General features: G+C 38.9%; 2 protein-coding genes across 5 annotated transcripts in view; one reads left to right on the top strand and one right to left on the bottom strand.

Annotated features, from left to right (window-relative positions):
* Positions 1-457: 457 nt before the first annotated feature.
* On the bottom strand, positions 458-5,864 carry RPS24 (ribosomal protein S24). 3 transcript variants are annotated; one of them, XM_009897612.2, is made up of 6 exons: positions 5,778-5,836; positions 4,633-4,698; positions 4,027-4,236; positions 3,482-3,592; positions 2,644-2,661; positions 475-513 (listed from the first exon to the last, which is right to left on the bottom strand). In XM_009897612.2, the coding sequence occupies exons 1-5, from the start codon at positions 5,778-5,780 to the stop codon at positions 2,656-2,658; spliced, it is 396 nt and encodes a 131-aa protein (XP_009895914.1). In that variant the 5' UTR covers positions 5,781-5,836; the 3' UTR covers positions 475-513; positions 2,644-2,655. The 3 variants fall into 3 exon arrangements, with proteins under 3 accessions (XP_009895915.1, XP_009895914.1, XP_054019746.1); XM_009897613.2 differs by lacking the exon at positions 2,644-2,661 and having other exon boundaries at positions 458-513; positions 5,778-5,835; XM_054163771.1 differs by lacking the exons at positions 475-513; positions 2,644-2,661 and adding an exon at positions 3,318-3,359 and having other exon boundaries at positions 5,778-5,864.
* A 554-nt stretch (positions 5,865-6,418) lies between these two features.
* The window catches only part of POLR3A (RNA polymerase III subunit A), a 33,770-nt gene continuing 19,096 nt past the window's right edge, over positions 6,419-21,092 (top strand). For both annotated transcript variants that reach the window (XM_009897614.2, XM_054163484.1), the window contains exons 1-16: positions 6,419-6,504; positions 7,073-7,208; positions 7,717-7,854; positions 8,320-8,491; positions 9,708-9,862; positions 10,776-11,015; positions 12,329-12,491; positions 12,679-12,815; positions 13,407-13,510; positions 14,179-14,320; positions 14,422-14,562; positions 16,039-16,108; positions 16,808-16,935; positions 18,329-18,467; positions 20,087-20,251; positions 20,436-20,608. In XM_009897614.2, coding sequence (XP_009895916.2) covers positions 6,461-6,504; positions 7,073-7,208; positions 7,717-7,854; positions 8,320-8,491; positions 9,708-9,862; positions 10,776-11,015; positions 12,329-12,491; positions 12,679-12,815; positions 13,407-13,510; positions 14,179-14,320; positions 14,422-14,562; positions 16,039-16,108; positions 16,808-16,935; positions 18,329-18,467; positions 20,087-20,251; positions 20,436-20,608 — 2,247 coding nt within the window. In that variant the 5' untranslated portion in view covers positions 6,419-6,460. The remainder of the gene's footprint in view (positions 6,505-7,072; positions 7,209-7,716; positions 7,855-8,319; positions 8,492-9,707; positions 9,863-10,775; positions 11,016-12,328; positions 12,492-12,678; positions 12,816-13,406; positions 13,511-14,178; positions 14,321-14,421; positions 14,563-16,038; positions 16,109-16,807; positions 16,936-18,328; positions 18,468-20,086; positions 20,252-20,435; positions 20,609-21,092) is intronic.

Raw genomic sequence — 21,092 nt, 5'->3', positions numbered from 1 at the left:
TTTCTGCACCAAAGACTCTTAAAAACCAGTTTAAGATTTGCCTAAGAGGATCAGGTTTGTCTGTAAGGAATTTGCTTAAATGTCTGTATGAAAACAACAGAAATTTGCTCTCAAAATAGAATACAGCACTTCAACTCAAAACAACAAAAACTAAGATGAACTATCCTGTCCTTGGTATACAACAGGAAAACATAAGCATTATTTACAACACTATATAATCAGTTTAGCAAGAGTAATTCTGAACTGATTATTTCAGTCTTTTGCCTAATCAAGCATTTTACTAAGTAGAAGTCACATCAATTACCAGTTCAGTAGTAAGCACAACAGTAACTTATAAACATTGAAGCCTTTCATGGACTTCAGCTCTTGCACTGGTTCTGTATCAGCAAAATACCGTGAACATTAAAGTGACATTACATCTATTAGCAACTACAAACTACCGAATGTCTACCGCTTCAAAGCATTCAGAAATCATACCCGTTATCCATTTTCCATCTGAAGTATGGTCATTTACTGAAAAAGACAAAGCATTAATCAGTAAGAGAACAATTTTATCAAAGTTCTACTAGTGCTGAACATAGACCTTTGAGGCTTTTTACTGACACTCAATGTGCTTTTTCTCACTACCACAATGAAATGTGATAAGAAAAACCTCAGTTTTGACTGCTCTAGAGGCTGAAAACTTAGCTTTCACACATTCTCTCAAACTGAAAATTGGACCAAACAACAGCTGTTTAGAGCTTAAACCACTGTCAGAAAGAAACTCTGTGTTCAACTGTATCTAAAGGCTACAATGGCTTGAAGTTCCTACCTGTTCACTCTTCTGCTTGATAAAGTTTCTCTAAATGAAACCATTTGTTTGAAAGGCTCATATGTCAAAAGATGTGACAACTGAAGTTGACATTAAGAGAGTAGGTTTTCTTTAATTTAATTTTTTTTTGGCATTATAGTATCCCAGAGTGTGCAGGCCACTGCTCTAAATGCAAACACTAGGTGAGACATCCACATCTACTTGTTAAAACTCTTATGAGCTCAACAACAGTTTAGATACAGAATATACTGTCATGATTTAGCTGCAGACTATATTAACTAACACAAACTACTTTCAAGTATTGCTTCGAAACTGCAGGCAAAACAGAACAGGAATTCTGAAGGAATGAGAAGTGAAAGGAAGTGCAGGAGAAAAATTAAGTCTGACATCAGCATAATTAACTTCTGGCTTTAAAGGTATAAAAACACCACACATATGCAAGAATGATGCACCATTTGAAGAGTGGTATGACTATGTGATACATAACTCGCAACAATACAGACTTGCCTGAAGATACCTCAGAATCAAGTGCCTATACATTTCAGAGATAGACAGCTTTCACAGGTTGCATAGGAAGAATCCAAAACATATTCCAGGACCCATATTAAAAACTCCTCCACATAGCTGTGATAAAGGATGATAAACCATGCCACTCCATTATGTCTAAACATGCATTTTTCAAGAGAAAGCTTTCAGAAACAAGTGTATTGTTCTCCAGCAAACAAAAATTGTCTTTAAGTTTAATGCAAAGACACAGAGAGTAATAATACTTGTAAACAATTAGGATCCAACCCATGCATGCTTATCAACTAGAAGATCATTTTAAAAGACATGAAAAAACCTCTAATAAAAAAACCCCACAGTTCACCTACTACTGAGATTGCATGCTAGTTTGAGAAGTGCTTGGTATAGAAGTCACATCTGCTCTGTAGTTATCACAGCATACAATCCTGGTCAATTTCTAAACTACTTACAGGCTTTAAGCAAATTTCTAAGATCTGGACAGCTTTACTAATTGAACTGACTTAGACATTCTGCACTAACACTCAACAGCACCTTCAAATTAATATTCTTGAAAAAAGTGTCATCCATACTACTGGTGTCAGCATAACACTAAATGACCCTGACATAAATAACCCTGACATTGACAAGAGTGTATTTTGGTGTTACTACTACACCAAATGCTAACCTGTGCTGTTATATTGTAAACAACTGATGGACTTCAATTATTAAACAAGCATTAAAGCAGAAAGGAAAAAATATTCCTAATCTTATCTACAGGTTATCTCATCTAGTAGTTGGCAGCATATTCATCCAGTCCATTGAGTGGTAAGACTAAGTTCATAAAGGTTTATTTCATTGTAGTTTGTGTGTTAACTTAGAATATTACAGTAGTTTAAATAGTTGTATGCTGACAACTCTTGTCATTTCCAACCAGTCTCAAATACAGTAAGTTGTGACATGACTTTTTCACAAACACACACAGCTACTATCACACAAAGATCAAGTTGCTCATGCAATTGCACTGTACTACTTTGAATGAGAACCTGGGGCTTTCTGACCCAATGCCTTAAATCAACAGCATTGAGTTTCTTGGATTTCTTCTCACTGGGAATTCGTTATTTAATGTTACTTCACTAGTCTCAAAAGTCTGTCTTGCTGTTAGCCAAATTTATTTTCTAAAGTCACACAGAAAAAATTTATGATGTAATTAAGCAAGTTTTAAGCAATCATGCACGTATGCAAGGCAGTACAGTGCTCCAGGTAAAAGAATTCACACACATTTCAGTGATGTGTAATTCAGTCACCACATCCATGCTCATTTTCAGTACCTGCAAGATACTTCATTTCTGATGGAGAATTCCAAGAAAGTGGAAAAAAAAAGCAAAAGTGAAGATTACTGAAGGTCAAGATGACAAAGCACTTTAGCAGCTACAGAACTAAGTGTCAAAAGCCATTGCCCTCTTCTTGTTAACACACTTCAGATTACTTAGTATTTTCCAGAGAACAAAAAGCTACTAATGAAGATGACTGTCTTCATACCCAGGCTATTCCTCAGTTTTAGGCAGTTCAGTAATAGAGGAGCTCTGCCTCCCTCCAAGCTGCCACAACTTTTGGCCACAGCAAGGAAGCTCACATCAGGGAAAAACATCTTGGAAATCACTCACTTTAACCCAGAGTAAAGCAAGCATTCCAACTTATTTCTGTTTATACACTGCCTTCATTGCCTGCAATGCCACCCATTCTTAACAAAATCTTTTCTATAATTAACACCATAAATAACAGTAACATGGAAGAAATATCAAATACTTAGGTAGTTCCAGTAACAAGTGTTAAAATAATCTAATTTGTACATTGCAAGACTAAGTTATGCAATTAGAGCAATACTGTTAGATTTATGAAAGGTCAACTGCAGCTCACGTGACGAAGGAAACAAGCATTTAAGAAGCATTGTTTCGTGTTGTATCAGCTAAGCTTGCAGCAGTGAGGAGCAAAACTAAGCTACTGAGCTGATAACAAGCTATTGCAACACCACACAGATTACCTTCTGTTATCCAGTAGAACAGGTGAAAGAAATGGAAGAAAAACAGTGTTATTCTGTTGAAGACTTTCTCATCAACATTTCAAAGGCAACATGCTCATTCTGGCTTACAGATATTCTCATCCTACCTTTTTGCCAGCACCAACATTTGCCTTGGCTGTGCCCCTAACTTTCTTCATTCTGTTCTTACGCTCCTTTCGCTGCTTTCTAGAAGTCTTCTTCTTTTCATACAAGCCATGCTATGAAAAACAGTTAAAGATGCATTTAGCAGTATTTCACTGATAGGAATTCTGAATTTAGGTGTCACTATTTCTGGACTCTTCAAATACTGTTTAAAATTGAAGTATTAGCTAAGCAGTAAGACAAGTTCACTAATGAATGATTCAACACAGAATGGAAGCACTAAGGCAGCTGGGTCAGCCTCATCTCTAATGCTTCCTCAAGAACTTTAATAGTGACTATTTTTTTATGGCTGCCAAACATCACTGCCAACATCATCTTCAACTTCCAAGTTTCCCTTAACATACAGTAACATATTTTGCAAATGCAGTGGCTAACCTGTGCTCTTTACCAATGGTACTTTGATAAAATTTTAGCTATTACATATAAATTGTGAAGGAAAAACACTTCAAACCCACCCTAATTGTTTCCAGGTTGCTGGGAAACAACTTACCCTGGCAAGCCTGTGCTTTGGTTCATTTTTCTTTGCATAGTCCAGGGAATCATAAATCATGCCAAAACCTGTTGTCTTGCCACCACCAAAGTGAGTTCTGAAGCCAAAGACGAATATTACGTCAGGCGTCGTCTTGTACATTTTTGCCAGTTTTTCCCGGATTTCTGTTTTGGGGACTGTGGCCTTCCCAGGATGGAGAACATCTATCACCTAAGAAAGAATTTTCACATGTTGTATAGAAAGGTCAATATCCAATACAACAGCTACGTGCTACAGTCCCACCATGAGCTTAAGGCTTAACCCACCTCAGTAGTAGAAAGTGTTATTCATGTGATACAGAAGTGTTCCTAAGTCTACAAATTCATAGAATCATTCAGACATGTAAGATTGAGTCCAACCACAAACCTCACACAGCCAGTCCCACAAAACCATGTCCCTAAGCACCACATCCACATGTCTTTTAAATACCTTCAGCACAAAGCAAAGTATCCAAACCTGTAAACTCTCACAATAGGAACCTGGAGGTTTAAGAACCTCTTAGAGTGGCTAAACATTTGCAAACCAAAAGCAGCAAGTAATTAAAAGCAATTCTGTGTATTCCTTTACCATCTGCTTGCGCTGAAGAAGTCTGTTTGTCATGAACTTCCTGGTTCTGATGGTTACCGTGTCATTCTGCAAGACAAAACACAAAATAAAACACAATAGCTACACATACAATTCAAACTAAGTAAATACATAAATAATACGCAGCACAGCAAGGCAGCAGTCTCCTAGGTGCGTTTACAATGAACTTATAACCTAAGGGGTCTGGTCGTGGGCTACAAAAATCATGGCTAAAAAGTATGCTGAAAAACTGACAGCCTCATCCCCCGTTTCCAAACAATAGAGCAACAGACGGATCTCTACCAGTCTGAAAGCTGAAGCAACTTTTAAAGAATCACATGGGTTACAAGCCCAAGTGCTGCAACAACCCGTGAGAAGTTTCCTTAAACCTGTATGTTGCTGCCTCCTTCACATGGAAATTTCCATTAAAATCCTATGTTACCATGCCCTTAATGCTTTCAGGTAAATACAGCCATAACCCTAATATATGGGAAACTTTGTATCAGCTTTACAGCATTTGAAGACAGCCTCCTGGATAGCTGGAGAACTTTTTACAAAGGTACGTAGTACACCGAAGAGGTAATGGCTTCAAACGGAAAGAACCTACACCTAGATAACACATTATTAAGAAACTCTTCCCCATGAGGGTCGTAAGGCACCAGAACAGTCTGCCCAAAACTGTGGAGGCTCCAGCCCCTTCAGTGTTCAAAGCCAGCTTGGATAAAACCTTGAGCAACTTGGTGCAGTAGAGGCTGTCCCTACCCATGCTAAAACTAGATATCTTTAACCATTCGGTTATTCTACGATAGGAGTATGGTCTACACCGCCCCTTTAACACCTTAAAAAAAGTTGAATGCATCAAAGTAGCATCAAAGCCTTAGACAGCTCTCACAGACAAACAGCACTGAAAACACGAGACGAAGCATATCTCCCGGCCCGCAGCTCGTCCCTACACCCGGCAGCGCCGCGCCAGGCCGCAGGAGCCCCGACTCCGAACACGAGAATAAGCACCCCCTTAGTTTCCCCCATAGCCCTTCAACCCGTTAAGTGCAGCTCAGTCCATCATAACCCAGCAGCTGGGGAGCCCCGCGGTAGAGGGATGGCAGCAGGGCGGGATGGATTGTCCCGTGTCAAGCCCGGAGACTCACCATCTTGGCAACTCCCTCTTCGCCAACGAGCGAGAAAAAGAATGAGAACCTCCCCGCAGCCAATCATAAGGCGGCGCAGGGGTCCTTCTTACGAGAGGTGGAGCTGTGCGTAGAGGGCGCTGTCCCTAGCGCCGGACGCGGAAGGAGGCGGCAGGGGTGCCTCAAGTGTGCCTGATAGGCTACGAATGCTGTGTGTGCTGCCCGAGTGGGCTCAGGCATGCTGCCAGTGGTGTGGCGGGGCACGCTTTCCTCCTATATACTGATGCCGGTGAAGGCTTGGTTTTGTCATCGTGCTCTACCCCGCTGCTGATGCCTAGGGCCTGAACCAGGGCTACTGTGGGGAAAGCCCATGCAAAGCTATGAAGTGGGCTTGGCGACATAGCTCCTGGCACCTTGCGGGGGGCGGCGGTGGTTGGCTTGTAACAATCTACGATCGCAACCAGAGCGCCTGTGGGTCCCGAAAGGGCTGGCAATGTGAGACGCGTCCCCGAGGAAAGACCGGACGGAGGCAGGGCTGCTAGCCGGCGTCCCGCGGGGCAGGGTCGGGAAGACCGGCACGGGAGGACCCCAGTTTTGCCCCAGTAGGGGGCGCTGCAGAGGGAGACGCCTCTGCGCATTGGTGGCCCCGTGCCGCTGTGTGCAGCTGGGTCGGGCGCTGGCGGCCTGCCGCCGCCGCTGCCACCATGGTGAAGGAGCAGTTCAGGGAGACGGATGTGGCCAAAAAAATGTGAGTGGGGCAGCCCGTGCGGTGGGAAGCTCCTGGGGGGCCGCCACGCAGCCCGCCGCACCGCAGGGGCTGTGCGGCCCTCCGCGCTGAGGGCCTGATACCTGTGGTGGCGAGCAGCTGAAGGCTCAGGGTAGGGCACAACACCTATGAAAGGAGCCGGGAAGAAGTTTCGTGAGCAGGGCGGCAGAGAGAGTCCGGTATTATGCCTAGTCCACTTTTAAAAGCGCTGATCTGAGCTGTGCTTTCCCGGGATGGGCTTGGCTCGGCTCGGCTCGGCTCGGCTCAGACTTACGGAGAGGCTCAGGGGTGCGCAGCTACACGTGGGCAGCTGTGAAGCTGCCCAAGAACATATATAATTCCCCCGGATATAAGCCACTAACTCACTGCAAAGGAGCTCTTTTATTTTATTTTTTTTTACAGTTGTCCAAAAAGAAGTTGCTCCCGATACATCGTGAATAAACGTAGCCACCTTTGCATTGCTTTTAAATGCATGTTTATGCATGTCTGTGAATAGAAGGGTTTCTGAATATATATGTGCACACACATGCATGTGAAATTTCCATTCTAGAAGCCACATCTGCTTTGGCATGAAATCTCCGGAGGAGATGCGTCAGCAGGCTCACATCCAAGTGGTCAGCAAAAACTTGTACAGTCAGGACAACCACCACTCTCCTCTACAGTATGGAGTACTTGACCATCGCATGGTGAGAACCAGGGGTTTTCTTCCTGACTCTTTCTGTAGAATGAAGTGGTTAAAAATAAGTTGACTGAAATTTACTGCTAATCGAAAATACATGTAAATATGTCTATTCTCAAATTGCATGGGCTGTCAGTGGCAGAGACTGCTACTTTGCGCTTTCAGATGGTACAGGAAAATGTTCTTTTGTGGCAGGGGATAAGTTCTTTCTGCCGAGATGTCCCTGGAAGATGCAGAGACATCTACAAAATGCCATATTGTAGATCAGTGGGCTGCAGATCAGTTGCAATTGCTGTATGAGTTTATGTCACTGGTAATAGCGGCTGTGTGTGAAAGATGCTTTTGTTATGGACTGGAGTGAATGTAATGTTACTGACATGCTCTTGATGGTGGGAAAAGCAGTGGCTCTGCAGTCAGGATAGCTAACTACCTCAAGAACTGTTACATTTTCTATATATTCAGTTGATGACAACTGTAATTTTTTTTTCTGTGTCTGTGTTTTCCTTCTCCCAAAGGGAACCAGTGAAAAAGACCGTCCCTGTGAAACATGTGGAAAAAATCTAGCTGATTGTTTAGGACATTATGGGTACATTGACTTAGAACTACCATGTTTTCATGTTGGATACTTCAAAGCTGTTATAGGCATCTTACAGGTAAACGCTATTATGATTTGTTGACATTTGAAAAAGGAAATTATTGGGGAAGATGATGCTTGAAATAGCAATTGAAAAGACCAAAATATGGTTGTTTTAGAGTTTGTGCTTCTGTGTTTTGTGAAATGAATTTATTTAAATACCAGTCTTAATAGTATAAATCCATCTTTTCTGGTTCCCGTAATATTGAACTCAATAGTTTAATCCCATGAAATAAAAACTCTGTTTGCTTTATAAGGATTTTTAAGATTCTGCAGAGCTTAGAAAAGGATTTGCCATATTGACTCTATCTTTCTTTTTGCCATGTACTTTTTTGTGTATGGCAGTGAATGAATTTGCCTTTCAACCAAGGCAATGCTATTTTATTCAAAAAACTGCACTGTGTTGAAAACCTTTTAAGTTGTTTTCGAGCGTGCAACGTTTCTGAATGTCTGACAACTGTGCTGATGTGTATTTACATTAAAGATGATCTGCAAAACCTGTTGCCATATCATGCTGTCAGTGGAAGAAAAAAAACAGTTTTTTGATTACTTAAAGCGACCTGGCCTTACATATCTTCAGAAGAGAGGGCTAAAAAAGAAAGTATCTGAAAAGTGCCGAAAGAAGAACACTTGTCCTTACTGTGGTGCCTTTAATGGTGAGTGCTGACATTAACAGTTAGTGAAGTTGTCTACTGTGATGTTTTTTACCTTGACAGCTGTGACAGCCTCAAAACATTGAATATGCTTGTTCATTCCACAGCTAATGGATATTCCCTTTGGCCTTCATTAAGAAATAGGTAATTGCACTCTTAATGCCAGACACGTGCTTGTTAACATCTCACTTATGTGGATATAGACATCATTGTAGTTGCTGAGTTTGTTTTATGTGCTATTTCCATTCTGTAACCGATATTTGATACTAGAATAGTGGCAAAAATGTCCCTGTTTAATTTTTTTTTTAAATATTGGGAGCTGTTGCCAGTGATCAATACCTTAACACAGAAACATTGTAGGCTTTATAATTTTGATTGAACTTCACTTTTCATCATTTTATTGTCTTAGTAAAGACTAAATGTGCTTGTCATCCTTTAGGAGGGTATGCTCTGTGATTTGGCAGTATTCAAGCTGTGATCATGTCGGGTTACACTGGAGCTTGTTCTTCAGGGCAGTATGTCTTGAGATCTCATATTTATTTTTCAAAGTACTTTTTTTCTTTCTTTACACTGATCAGATGATACTGCTGTGAAAAGATTGTAGTGTTACTGATTCATAGTGAATAGTTTATTCATACTTAGAACTTTATGGTTTTGACTCATTAAAATTGTGGGCTGCTTGTTGCAATGATTGACGTCCTGAATAAACAGGGAGTGAGCGCCACGCAAGGGAGCACAAGCAATAGGCATTTACCAAATTAAATGGTAGGTCAACATACCTGAGTAAAAATAATTGAATTTGGAAAGCATTTCTACTAGTCTGTGAAAGTTTTATAGGTAATGTTACCTGCATTACATGAAAATTTCTCTCACAATTCACTTCCAAATTACTTTAGAAGATAGTGGGATGATACATAAATAGCACATCCTACTCTCTTGGTTTTGTTTGGAAACTTCTGCTTTAAAAAAAATACCTGCTGTGACTGAGGTGAAGCTGCATTTTCATGTGGGCTATACCACCTGCTTTCAGCTTCAGAAGCTGCGTCATGATCTGGGTGCACCAAGCCAGCCATACAAGGAGACATGACTTTGGTTTGTGGGTTTTTTTGTCCTGTCTTTTTTCTTACCCCCAATGTTTTTGTCATTTTAAAAAGCAGACACACCCAAAGAAAAGGTAAAAGGGAAAGAAAAAAAACCACCCATGTTTATTTGCTTTCAGGAACTGTGAAGAAGTGTGGTTTGTTGAAAATAATACATGAAAAGTACAAGACCAATAAGAAAGTCATGGATCCAGTAGTATCTACTTTTCTCCAGTCCTTTGAAACAGCCATAGAACACAACAAAGAAGTAGAACCCTTACTGGGAAGAGCTCAGGTGAATTTGATTATGACTTACACTTTTTTTTCTGCATGAAATAAAACTCCTCAAAGGTTTTAATGTAGCATCTTAAACCTTGCAGTGGTTTCATATCCCAACAGACACTTGAATGTTTGTATTTATTGCAATAATGCTAACTCTTCTAAAATGAGAAGCTTAATCTATCGGTATGTTATTGTCTGATACATAGCTTTCTGTGGGAAGAGAAAGGCAATGTTCTTGGCGTATTATACATTCCATAAGCTAGAAAACAAAGAAATATAGGCCCATATAAACTCTGCATTTACACGTAGATTTACTGCAACACCAAAATGATTAAAATACACAGGGAAAAAAACATCTTCAGAAGACCCCCATGTTGAAAACAAGAGAGAAGACTTAGTTATCTAACCTTTTTGTTTTGTTCAGCTTTGCATTGTGTGCACTTTAGTTTCCTTACGGTCTTTGCAAGTTAGAAAGATATTGGTACATATTTGGACACAAAGTAGTGACTATCTGAATTTTCTTATACTAAGAAGAGTACTGTACTGTGAAGTTTTGACAAATAGTCTAGAAAGTACGGTGATTCATGTGAGTTTCTACTAATTAAAAGAATACAATGAACTGTAAGTCGTAAGAGGTTCATTGAGTTTCTTTGGCAAATACCTTTGAAATACTCTTGGTTAATTATTTAGAGAAGAGAGTAATATGATGAGGAAGAAAGGAAGGAGAGAATACAACAGATTAGTATCTGAGATTCCAAAAGCATTGGTTCAGAATAAATAGACCAAAACACAGTTTTGTTTGCATGGAAAGTTCTTCTCTTTTTGTCTTTTTAAAATACCTCCTTTTTGAACAACCATTAAATGAGAGGAGCCCTGGAACTGTTATATGACTGCTTGTTCTCTTCATTCTCCAATGGATTTTGTAGGAAAACTTGAATCCTTTGGTAGTATTGAACCTCTTTAAAAGAATCCCAGCAGAAGACATCCCTCTGCTTCTAATGAATCCAGACGCAGGTAAACCTTCAGATTTGATCCTCACACGCCTTTTAGTGCCTCCTCTGTGCATCAGACCCTCTGTTGTGAGTGACTTGAAGTCTGGCACTAATGAAGATGATTTGACAATGAAACTGACAGAGATAATTTTCCTCAATGATGTTATTAAAAAGGTGAGTCATCCTTTAGCTCTCAGAGACCTTTGCCTTCCAAAAGATTTGGTTAGAATTGAGCATAGCAAATGGTTTTACTTGACTTACTGCTTACAATCTATAGGTACTACTGTGTCTTTTGGCATTTCATTTAGAGCAATAGAGAACTTACAGTGGCATTCCAGTACCTGGAAGGGGCCTACAAGAAAGCTGGGAAGGGACTTTTTACAAGGGCTTGTAGTTACAGAGTAAGAGGGAACTGCTTTAAGCTTGAGGAGGGTAGATTTAGACTAGATATAAGCAAGAAATTCGTTACAGTGAGGGTGGTGAGACAGTGGAACAGGTTGCCCAGGGAAGTCATGAATGTGCCCTCCCTGGCAGTGTTCAAGGCCAGGTTGGATAAGGCCTTGAGCAACCTGCTCTAGTGGAAGATGTCCCTGCCCATGGCAAGGGATTGGAACTAGATGATCTTCAAGGTCCCTTCCAACATAAATCCTTCTACAAATCTGTGAAATGTAGCTGATTGACCGGCTAAAGCTCTGCTGGTGGATTGTAGGAAATGGTTTTTCATTTGAGTTCTGATCTATAAACTCAGCTCTTCCTTGTTGTGTTTTTGTGTTTGTGGGGGTTTTGTTCTTGGTTTTTATTGTGTTTTTTTTCTCTTTTTCCTTTATGTCTCTCTCTTCCCACCCTCTACCCTCCTATGACTATGAGACTTTTTGAGGGGTCACAATAAAAGCATTCTACCTATTAGTTGCTTTTTATTCATGTAGACTTTCTTCTTCTTTTACTGTATCACTGTCTTTTCTTTGTTCCATCATCTATTCTTAAGAAAGCAGGCTTCAATTAGCATGCTCATCAAATCCAGACTAGAAGTAAGTTTCAAAATGTATCATTTGTTTAAAAGAGTTCTAGCAGACTAATGCCTTTCAGGCTTTTCAAAACTGGGCTTTTGCTGGGCAAGCAAGATCAAGTGAGCACGAAGTTTCCTGTAATGGAAAAACAATTACTGGTGATTTTTCTGTCTGTGAATTTATATTGGGAAAAAGAAGATTTGACCTAATACTTAGTTTTGTGAGCGTTTGTCCAAAGCCAATGCTAGTCAAAAGAAATTTTTTTACTGGGTCCTGGGTTGTGAGTGTCCTTGGTAATGTGCATCTTGTTATGAGGTTGTCTTGCCTTTTTATTCCAAGGTATGAAGGTGTTTTAACATTGTTTTCAAAACAAAAGTTGTACTCGTATCAAAAAAATTCTTTGCTAGTATAATATGCCTTATATTTTATATATGTATTTTTGTGTATTGTTTTCTGAACTGCATGATTGTTTTGATTTAGCATAGGATATCAGGAGCCAAAACACAGATGATCATGGAAGACTGGGACTTTCTTCAACTGCAGTGTGCTTTATACATTAATAGTGAGCTCTCGGGAATTCCTCTCAACATGGCACCTAAAAAATGGACCAGAGGTTTCGTTCAGAGACTTAAGGGAAAGCAAGGTTAGTCTAGGAAGTAATTTAAATTGTTATTTTTTTTTTTTAATTAAGCCACACACAGTTGCTATTCTCCACTACTATTGGCTTGTGCTTCGGTGGTGTATGTTGAAGGCATTGTAATGTGCTGCCTTAGTAGATAATTTTTTGAAACCAATATTGGATGAAAGCTTTCACTTGCTTGTTTTCTTAGGTCGGTTTAGAGGCAATCTCTCTGGAAAGCGAGTGGATTTCTCTGGAAGAACAGTCATTTCACCTGATCCTAACTTAAGAATAGATGAAGTAGCAGTGCCTGTTCACGTTGCTAAAATACTAACCTTTCCTGAAAAGGTAAGTAGTGTAGAGCTGAAACTATTCCTATGCCTTTCTTTTTGTTTTTCCTTTTTTTCTTTTCTTCCTTTTTTTTTCTTTTTCTTTTTTTTTTTTAAACAGGCCCTCAATGTTGTCTTCTTTATAGCCTTTCCATGCAAGAGAGTTAATGTCATGCTTCATGTTTTAGATGTCATTCAGTGACACTTTGTCAGTTCTGCTGCTGCTGGTAAATGAAGTCTGTAGCATTGGATACGTGCAAGTACTGTGTAGGCACACGGTGTAAGCAGCAACCTGTCAAGAGAACAGGTGTTTTTTTGAACTCCTGGGTAGCTTCATGTATTTGTTGGTGTACCTGTGTGAGGAGGGGTTCGATATTTTTGTTTCTGAATTTATATCACAGATTTTTAATTCAATTTCACTCTAATATTCTGCTTTAAGATTGGCTTCCATTTTCCTCCTTTCTTCATTCCTGCCTGTTCTCTTCAGCAGTTGGAGGCTGAAGGGGATTGTTAGTTGAGCATAACATCTGAAAACACAAAAGCTACCAGCAAGAACAAGAAGTCCTGAAACGTGTTTCATTTGTTACTGACTGAACTCTTTATGCAACAGGTGAACAAAGCAAATATTAATTTTATGAGGAAACTTGTCCGTAATGGCCCTGATGTTCATCCTGGAGCTAACTTCATACAGCAAAGGCACACACAGATGAAAAGGTATTGTGCTTACCTAAAATGATTCACTTTTTATTTCTCCCTGTCAACTTACCCTTACTTCTGTGTGAAAACAGTTTTATCTACACAGACTAATTTATTTTCGTAATCTTTCACAAAGGACAGTAACAAAAAAAAATTGTCAGTTTCTCCTCAGCTGTAGTGTACAATTTCTTTTTAGATCATCTATGGAGTTTAAGCTGAAGTGCATACACTAATGATAGTGAACTGCAATTAGAGTTTTATTGTTTGGGGTTTTTTAATGACTGAGTCTTTCTTGTTTGAAGTGGAGGAGGCAGTGCAGTGGTGAATGAAAAGAAGCAGTTTTGGGTATGTTTACTGGGAAAGTTAATCTTGATATTATATGAGTGAAACTCCCTACACTCTGTGATACAATTGACACAAATTCTGTTTTTATAAACAGACTTTTTGCTTACATGGTGACTAATAACTATAGATTAATGTCAGATACATGTCAATTATTTAAAATAGCAGTGGGGATGATGTCTAATGATGCAATCCACACCAGGTTTTTTTTCCAGTTATTGTAGAACAGATACTTCAAGATTTGATGGAAGAACTTGCATTTAAAAGCATAACTGATTTTCAGTGGTGTTTACATTTTTCTCACTTTATTTCTTCTGAGTCCATTGTTATCTGTTACTCTTAAGATTCTTGAAATATGGAAACCGAGAAAAGATGGCTCAGGAGCTGAAGTTTGGTGACATTGTGGAGCGACATCTTATAGATGGTGACATAGTCCTGTTCAACCGACAACCCTCTCTTCATAAGCTGAGTATCATGGCTCACATTGTAAGTGCACACTCATCCTAACTTGCAGGTAGTGCATCCCTGAATATGTTCGACCGCATGTGCATTGATTGTTTGTTTTGTTTTGTTTTGTTTTTCCCCAGGCAAGGGTAAAGCCTCATAGAACATTTAGATTTAATGAATGTGTCTGTACACCATACAATGCAGACTTCGATGGAGATGAGATGAACCTTCACCTTCCTCAGACAGAAGAAGCAAAAGCAGAAGCACTTGTTTTGATGGGGGTAGGTAGATAATGTTGAGGTTGGAACCTCAGATGGGCTGAGCTCTGTATTTCTTAATTTGAATGTGAAATCTGAAATCTTACCAAGGTTCCTGGGTATAAGTAATGTACAACTGTGAAGCTGCCTTAAAACTCTGCAAAAGAGTATTTAGAATGAATTAGGATTGTTACAAAATGGTAACCTAGTAGACTTAAGATCCATGGAAAACTCAGTTGTTTTAAGTAAGTAAATGTCATTAATATGTGTCTGCCTGACTTTCCTTGGTGATTGCTACTGAAATAGGTGGTTCTGTCACCAAACAGGTACATGCTTTGCTTCCTGGTCTAACACCCCCGCAATCGCGGACAGTCAGACCAACTGGAAATGTGGCAGCAATATTGTTCTTGCACTGCTGATGGCAGTTTACTAGAGAAGGCAGAAGACGGTACGCTCTTAGGGCAGAGAAAAGAGGGAGAAGAAAGGGTAAATAAAAAGCAGTCCAGTGGTTCCTGGCATTGATCTGTGGTGTGAAAGTGGTTAGGAGCATGACTTTGAGGATTTTCTAGTACTTTGCTCCTTCGGGGTGACTAAATGCCACAGCTGCTTTGGATATCGTAGCATAATAGAATAGTTGGGGTTGCAAGGGACCTTTAAAGGACACCTAGTCCAACCCTTAACAGTGAACAGAGACATCTTTAACTAGATCCTGTTGCTCAGAGCCCTGTCCAGCATGTTTCTAGGGATGGGGCTTCAACCACCTCTCTAGTGGTTCACCACCCTCATTGTAAAAACATTTTTCCTTGTATCTAATATAAATCTCCCCTCTTTTAGTTCAGTTACCCCTTGTCCCACCACAAAAAGCTCTGCTAAAAAGATTGTCCCCATCTTACAGGCCCCTGCAGTGGTTTGAACCACATAATATGTATAATATATATTTGTATACTCCCCACTATCAAAATTGTGAATTACGACTGCTGTATTTATGGCTGCGCTGCATTACAATCCTGGAAAGGGGGCACTGGGCACTGTGTAGGTGCGGGTGAGTAACTGAAGCAGTATTATGAGTAAGACATCAGCAAATGCGGCTAGGGCAAGTGGCTAGCTGTATATATATCATTAGGGAGAGTAGCTCCATGTAGTGGGTATGTGAGCCCTCTTGTCCCCTCACAGGTTCTCAAACTAGCTTGTCTTCCCTTCCTTGTCCTGTTTGAACAGTAACCTACCAAAAGCACCAAGTGGATTGCGGCTTGGGCTTTGGAAACAGGATGTGTAATTTCCAGTAACTGTTCTCAAATTTGCATGGACTGTAGTGAACTGAAATACCAAATCTATTTTTTCTGTTTATTCTGAAGACAGCTGTACCTCGATTTAGAATAAGCTTCTACCTCTTTTGCAAAAATAACTGTCTTGAATGGTTAGTTTCCTTCTGAAAAAAACCCAACACAACAGTATCAGTCTCTTCAAATATGTAACTTTTTTGTTTCTTGTGTCATATAGACAAAAGCAAACTTGGTAACACCAAGAAATGGAGAACCTCTCATTGCTGCTATTCAAGATTTTCTCACAGGTGTGTACATCTAAACTTACTTTAGAACTGTGATTTAACAATTGTTTCTTCAGAATGACTTGCTTCTTTTCCAGAGTTTTTCTGTGTTAATGAAAAAATTTCTCCTTTCACATGTCAAAGTGACATGAAAGTAAGACCACTAAGTCTGAAATATAACATCTTCAGAATCTCTTCTGGTGCTGTCTGCCTTTGTCTCTGCAGTTGTTAATTACTACCTTTTGCAGTGTTTCTCTGATTGAGAAAATGAATGATTGAGACCTTCGTATGTGTTAAAGTAGGCAATGTAAACTGCTTATGATCATGGTACAGGAGTTAAAGTCATTAATCCCAAATCAGTTATAACCAACAGTAAGTGTCTTCAAGTTTCCTTAGTCCTTTGGCAAATGCCCAATAAATATAAGAAAGTAATTGTTCAAAAAGCAATGCCAAGGCGTTATTTATACCTATGGGATAGAGTTTGTGAGAGGGAGTAGATTATAGAAGTGCATTGGTTCTAATTTTGAGAAACTTAAGTATTGAGCAATTAAGATTCTGGAAAGGATTAAGATTCTGGAATTAAGATTCTGGAGCTGTCTAAATGACTGTCATATTGCATAGTAAGTAGCTAACTAGTATTAGAATTAAATCATTGGTGTTGAATATGCAATAGGTTTTAAATTTTATCTCATTTTGATCTGTCACAATTTTTTTTCATTCTAGGTGCCTATCTTCTCACGTTAAAAGATACCTTTTTTGATCGTGCTAAAGCCTGTCAGATTATTGCTTCTATCCTGGTTGGCAAGGATGAAAAGATTAAAGTTCGTCTTCCACCTCCGGCAATTCTGAAGGTGTGTCAAATTATATTTTAATGTTATTAAGCCTTCCTCTGCTGTGTTCTTGACCCAGTGACGCTCTCGGTAGAGACAGTTCTTGTTTTTTCTGACCTTAGTTTTGTATGAGATGTTGTATTCATAAACTGTAAAGTGCAGGGATCAGAATTCAGCATCGAAGCTATGCAGAAGCTGTTTGTGATGCTGAACAGAGTTCATGTACAAGGGTTCCTTTAGGGTTCAAACATAGCTTTGCTGATACACTGCTACTATGTGACAGACTACATTTGTCTCTTAGTGGTCAGTAGAAGATAGATCCTTCTTAGCAACCACCCTGTTACTTGCTGTGCAGGCTGATAGGGGGCTAAGTAGAGAAACTATGTTATTGCCTGGGTGCCCTCAACTAATTTACAGAAATGCTGAACAGTTCTAGGTTTCAATGGAGATATTAAACCTGGGAAATAGTTTTAGTTGTTAACCCTGCAGTTTGTTGAGTGGTTTGTTTTTGTTGTTTCCTTTGTTACCTCACATACACAAAATATTTACTGTGAAGGGCAGAATATTTGTCTATTTGCCACAAACTTGAGGAGAGCTATAGTATCATTTGTTAGATTGTGGTCTGTTAAGCCTTTATTCCCAGGCATTTAAGGGTGTCTGATTAATTTTGTATTTGTGGGAAACAGTATTGTTTGGAGACAGTTTGGTATGTTTGCAAACTTAAGTACTGTTTTGCTGTTACATATTGGTGTACACAGTTTGGTGTATACAGTTTTTAAACACTCAATTTCAAAATAGTAAGTGAAATGTTAGGGAAATTCAGGGAGTTAAATTGAAATGCTAGCGAAAAAAACTAATTTAAAGCAAGGTCAGAGCATTTATGGGCAATATCCAATGTGAGTTTTGTAACTTTTGCTAATAGCCAAGAGCAGTGATTCTTCACTCCAAATTAATAATTTTAGCACTATCTGTGACAGTTACTTACATTTAACTACAGCTGAGGGAAGCACATGATTACATGAATCTTTAAACTTCGAAAAATTTAAACCAAAGGCATGAAATAAAGAAGGAATTATAAATGTTACAATTTTCCCCCTTTTTTTTTTTCTCATATCAGAAAGGGGAACAGGACAGTAAGAGGAAGCAGTAGAGGAGGAGCATATTTCTCTAAATGCATGCACATACCCGTTGTAAAGGATAACCATTCAGCAGTCAGTGGTTTTATATCTGTAACAGTGCATAATATTTAGCTATTCAAAGGAATACTGCTAGGCACTTCTAAGAGTAAAGTTCAGTATAGAAAGGTGCTCTATAGAATATAAACAATTTTACAATCAAGTTCTTGCTTGCTGTTTTTCTGTAGTTGTAGCATAGGCTCTGTAATTCTAATTTTTTGTCCATTTGTTTCTCTAAGCCTGTAACACTCTGGACAGGAAAACAGGTTTTCAGTCTAATTCTCAAACCCAGTGATCACTGTCCTGTGAAAGCAAATCTACGAACCAAGGGCAAGCAGTATTGTGGTAAAGGAGAAGACCTATGTTACAATGACTCTTGTGAGTGACACTTCTAAAGCTGTGTTTTGGAAGTCTTCAAAAAAATTGTAGCTACTTTTTGTTGACTTTGTTGCTGATAAGCTCACTGTACTTCACATAAGTGTTCTTGGAATGAAAAACAAAATTGTGCCATTTTTCTCAAAAGTGGAATTCATGCTGAACACCAAAGAGAATACTTTCATATTTTCTTGTAAAAAAATGCCTTGTGTATGATTTTAGGCTTTCTGTGGTACTGTTTGAAGATGAGAAAGATAAAAATTAAGAAGCTTGGGAAGTGGTTGTGCAGAGGGTAATTCAGCGTCTTAAGAGAGGGTACTGATAGAGGGATTAGAAGTTAAATAGTGAAAGGAGTTAGGATATGTAGGGAAGATAGGAATCCCTAGAATATCAAACCATCTGTATTCTACCAGTTAGAAAAGTCAGCGGCAACTTGAATATAAAGCATCAGTGTTGAGAGGTTGTAGGAGATAAGCAAGGCTCTGCTTATTTAACATTCATGTGGTAGCAACTGGATGATAACCTGAGAAGGAAGGATTAGCTCAGTTCCTTGCCACTCAAAAGTGGGAATCAAGGAACCTAGAAGGAGCCACTGACATACAGTAATTCTGTCACACAATGTTGGTGAGAGAATTTGCCAGTTAGGATTCAGATCTATGCTACAGTAGACTCATCAATTTCTTTAGAACACAGGACTACTCTGTGGTTGCAAAGTTGGTCATAAACATGGTGGCACAATAGCTTTCAGCCTGCCCATAAGTGTGAACATAGGCATGTAGGAGTTCAGCAGTAGCAGGTGTTGCAGAAAACTTTTAAATTTCATTAGTGGCTCTGTTTAGTTCTCTGAAGAAACTTAATTTCTGAAGCAACAGTAATTTGCTTCAGAAAGTTTTCTGCAAATTCTTCATAGTCTCGGGAAATCCTGGTATCGTATTTTGATTGTGTGTAATAAGTGGCAAAGCAGTGACTTCTGATTCAAAAAGATTGAGATCCACTTAAATTTGATCCATCTACATAAGCCAGTTCTTTGAAACGTGCATAATGCAGTTGAGGATGAAGATACATTGTACTGTTCTCTTAGAAAATACATCTAATGTTCGTGTACAGAAGATACTTTTAAATTGGTTAAAGGAAATAACTTACAAAGAAGATTCAGTGCTTGAAATTGAAAGTTCCTGATGAAACAAAAGGAAGTACTCTAAAAGGGATAGTCTGTACAGACCTACAGGCAAGATGGATATTAGTATGGTAATGTTACTTGTAATTTAAAATAGACATCTGAGTCCAGCACATAAGATTGAAGACTTTATTCTGATGGATGAAGCTGAGTTTAATTTTTTAAACAAAAATAATTATTCACAGTGTTCCTCACAAGTATTGAATTGGATGCAGTTCACTTTCAAAGGAGGAAGGGGAATGCGTTTTAGCTTAAATTGTTAATCTCCGGTCATAAGCTGTTCTGTTTACATAGTTTCTCATGCACTTACACTGATGCATTAAACATCTATTTGGGGTTTGCTCTTTTCATGAACAGAAATCTGAGTTGAAAATTTAGTTCATAACAGATTACTGGGTAATGTTTTAGAAAACCACTTAATTATTTTTTGCCTTTTTATTCCTAGATGTCACAATTCAAAACAGTGAGTTAATGAGTGGCAGCATGGACAAAGGAACCTTAGGTTCAGGATCCAAGAACAATATCTTCTACATCTTGCTGAGAGACTGGGGACAGGTAGAAGCTGCAGATGCCATGTCACGACTAGCCAGACTTGCTCCTGTCTATCTTTGTAAGTCTTTGTAGTTGTGAGCTGACATAAGTGGTGAAACAGCTGATTGTGCTTATCATAATCACATAATGGAAGGAAATAACAAAGTTTGCAATGATAACATTTCCTAGGTTTAATTTGTTTTATCTGTATGAGATTGAGCTATCAATATTTTCTTTCTTTCTTTTTTTTTTTTTAATAATAGCTAATCGTGGGTTTTCAATTGGAATTGGTGATGTAACACCTGGGCAGGGTCTGCTGAAAGCTAAGTATGAGCTCCTGAATGCTGGCTATAAGAAATGTGATGAGTATATAGAAGCTCTGAACACTGGCAAGCTACAGCAGCAGCCTGGTTGTACTGCAGAGGAGACACTAGAGGTAAAATTTGTAATCTTTATCAGTATAATTTTGGAGTATATTCATGAAAATTGTGAAGTTCAGAGTTGTCTTCTGAAACCTAAAAATATGAGCAAATAGAATAAATGGGGACCGTAGAGACACAATTTGAACTGATTCTGTTTAGTCTTAATATCTAGCTGCTTATATTCATCTAAAAACATTAGCTAAATACTAAACTGAGATCCTCCCTTCCTCCATGTTGAATGTATTGGGGTGACATATAAAACAACAAAATTATCCAGGTAAATGGGATTAATTATATTTATCAGTATTTGCTTAGTGAATAAATAATGGTAACAGGGAAGAACCTAATCCAAGAAGCGAAGCATTACTTTAGATCAGTTCATATGCAAGTGTTTGCTTGCCCTTTATTGGGAGGAAAATGTTAAGCAGACTTTGGTTATGCTGGGTAAAAATCCTCTTTCCTGTAGGAGTTGTCACGAGGAGTAGTTAGTGTTGCCCG

Source organism: Dryobates pubescens, chromosome 8 (assembly GCF_014839835.1).
Source record: "Dryobates pubescens isolate bDryPub1 chromosome 8, bDryPub1.pri, whole genome shotgun sequence".
In the NCBI taxonomy this organism is placed as follows: domain Eukaryota; kingdom Metazoa; phylum Chordata; class Aves; order Piciformes; family Picidae; genus Dryobates; species Dryobates pubescens.
The sequence above is the reverse complement of the archived record's forward strand: the minus strand, read 5'-3'. Positions and strand labels throughout refer to the sequence as shown.

Coding starts and splice junctions, on each gene's coding strand:
- RPS24 (XM_054163771.1), bottom strand. Junction 3,593..4,026: donor CAAAGCACAGGCTTGCCAGG/GTAAGTTGTTTC, acceptor TGTTTTTCATAG/CATGGCTTGTATGAAAAGAA. Junction 3,360..3,481: donor ATGTTGGTGCTGGCAAAAAG/GTAGGATGAGAA, acceptor ACTGGATAACAG/AAGGTAATCTGTGTGGTGTT.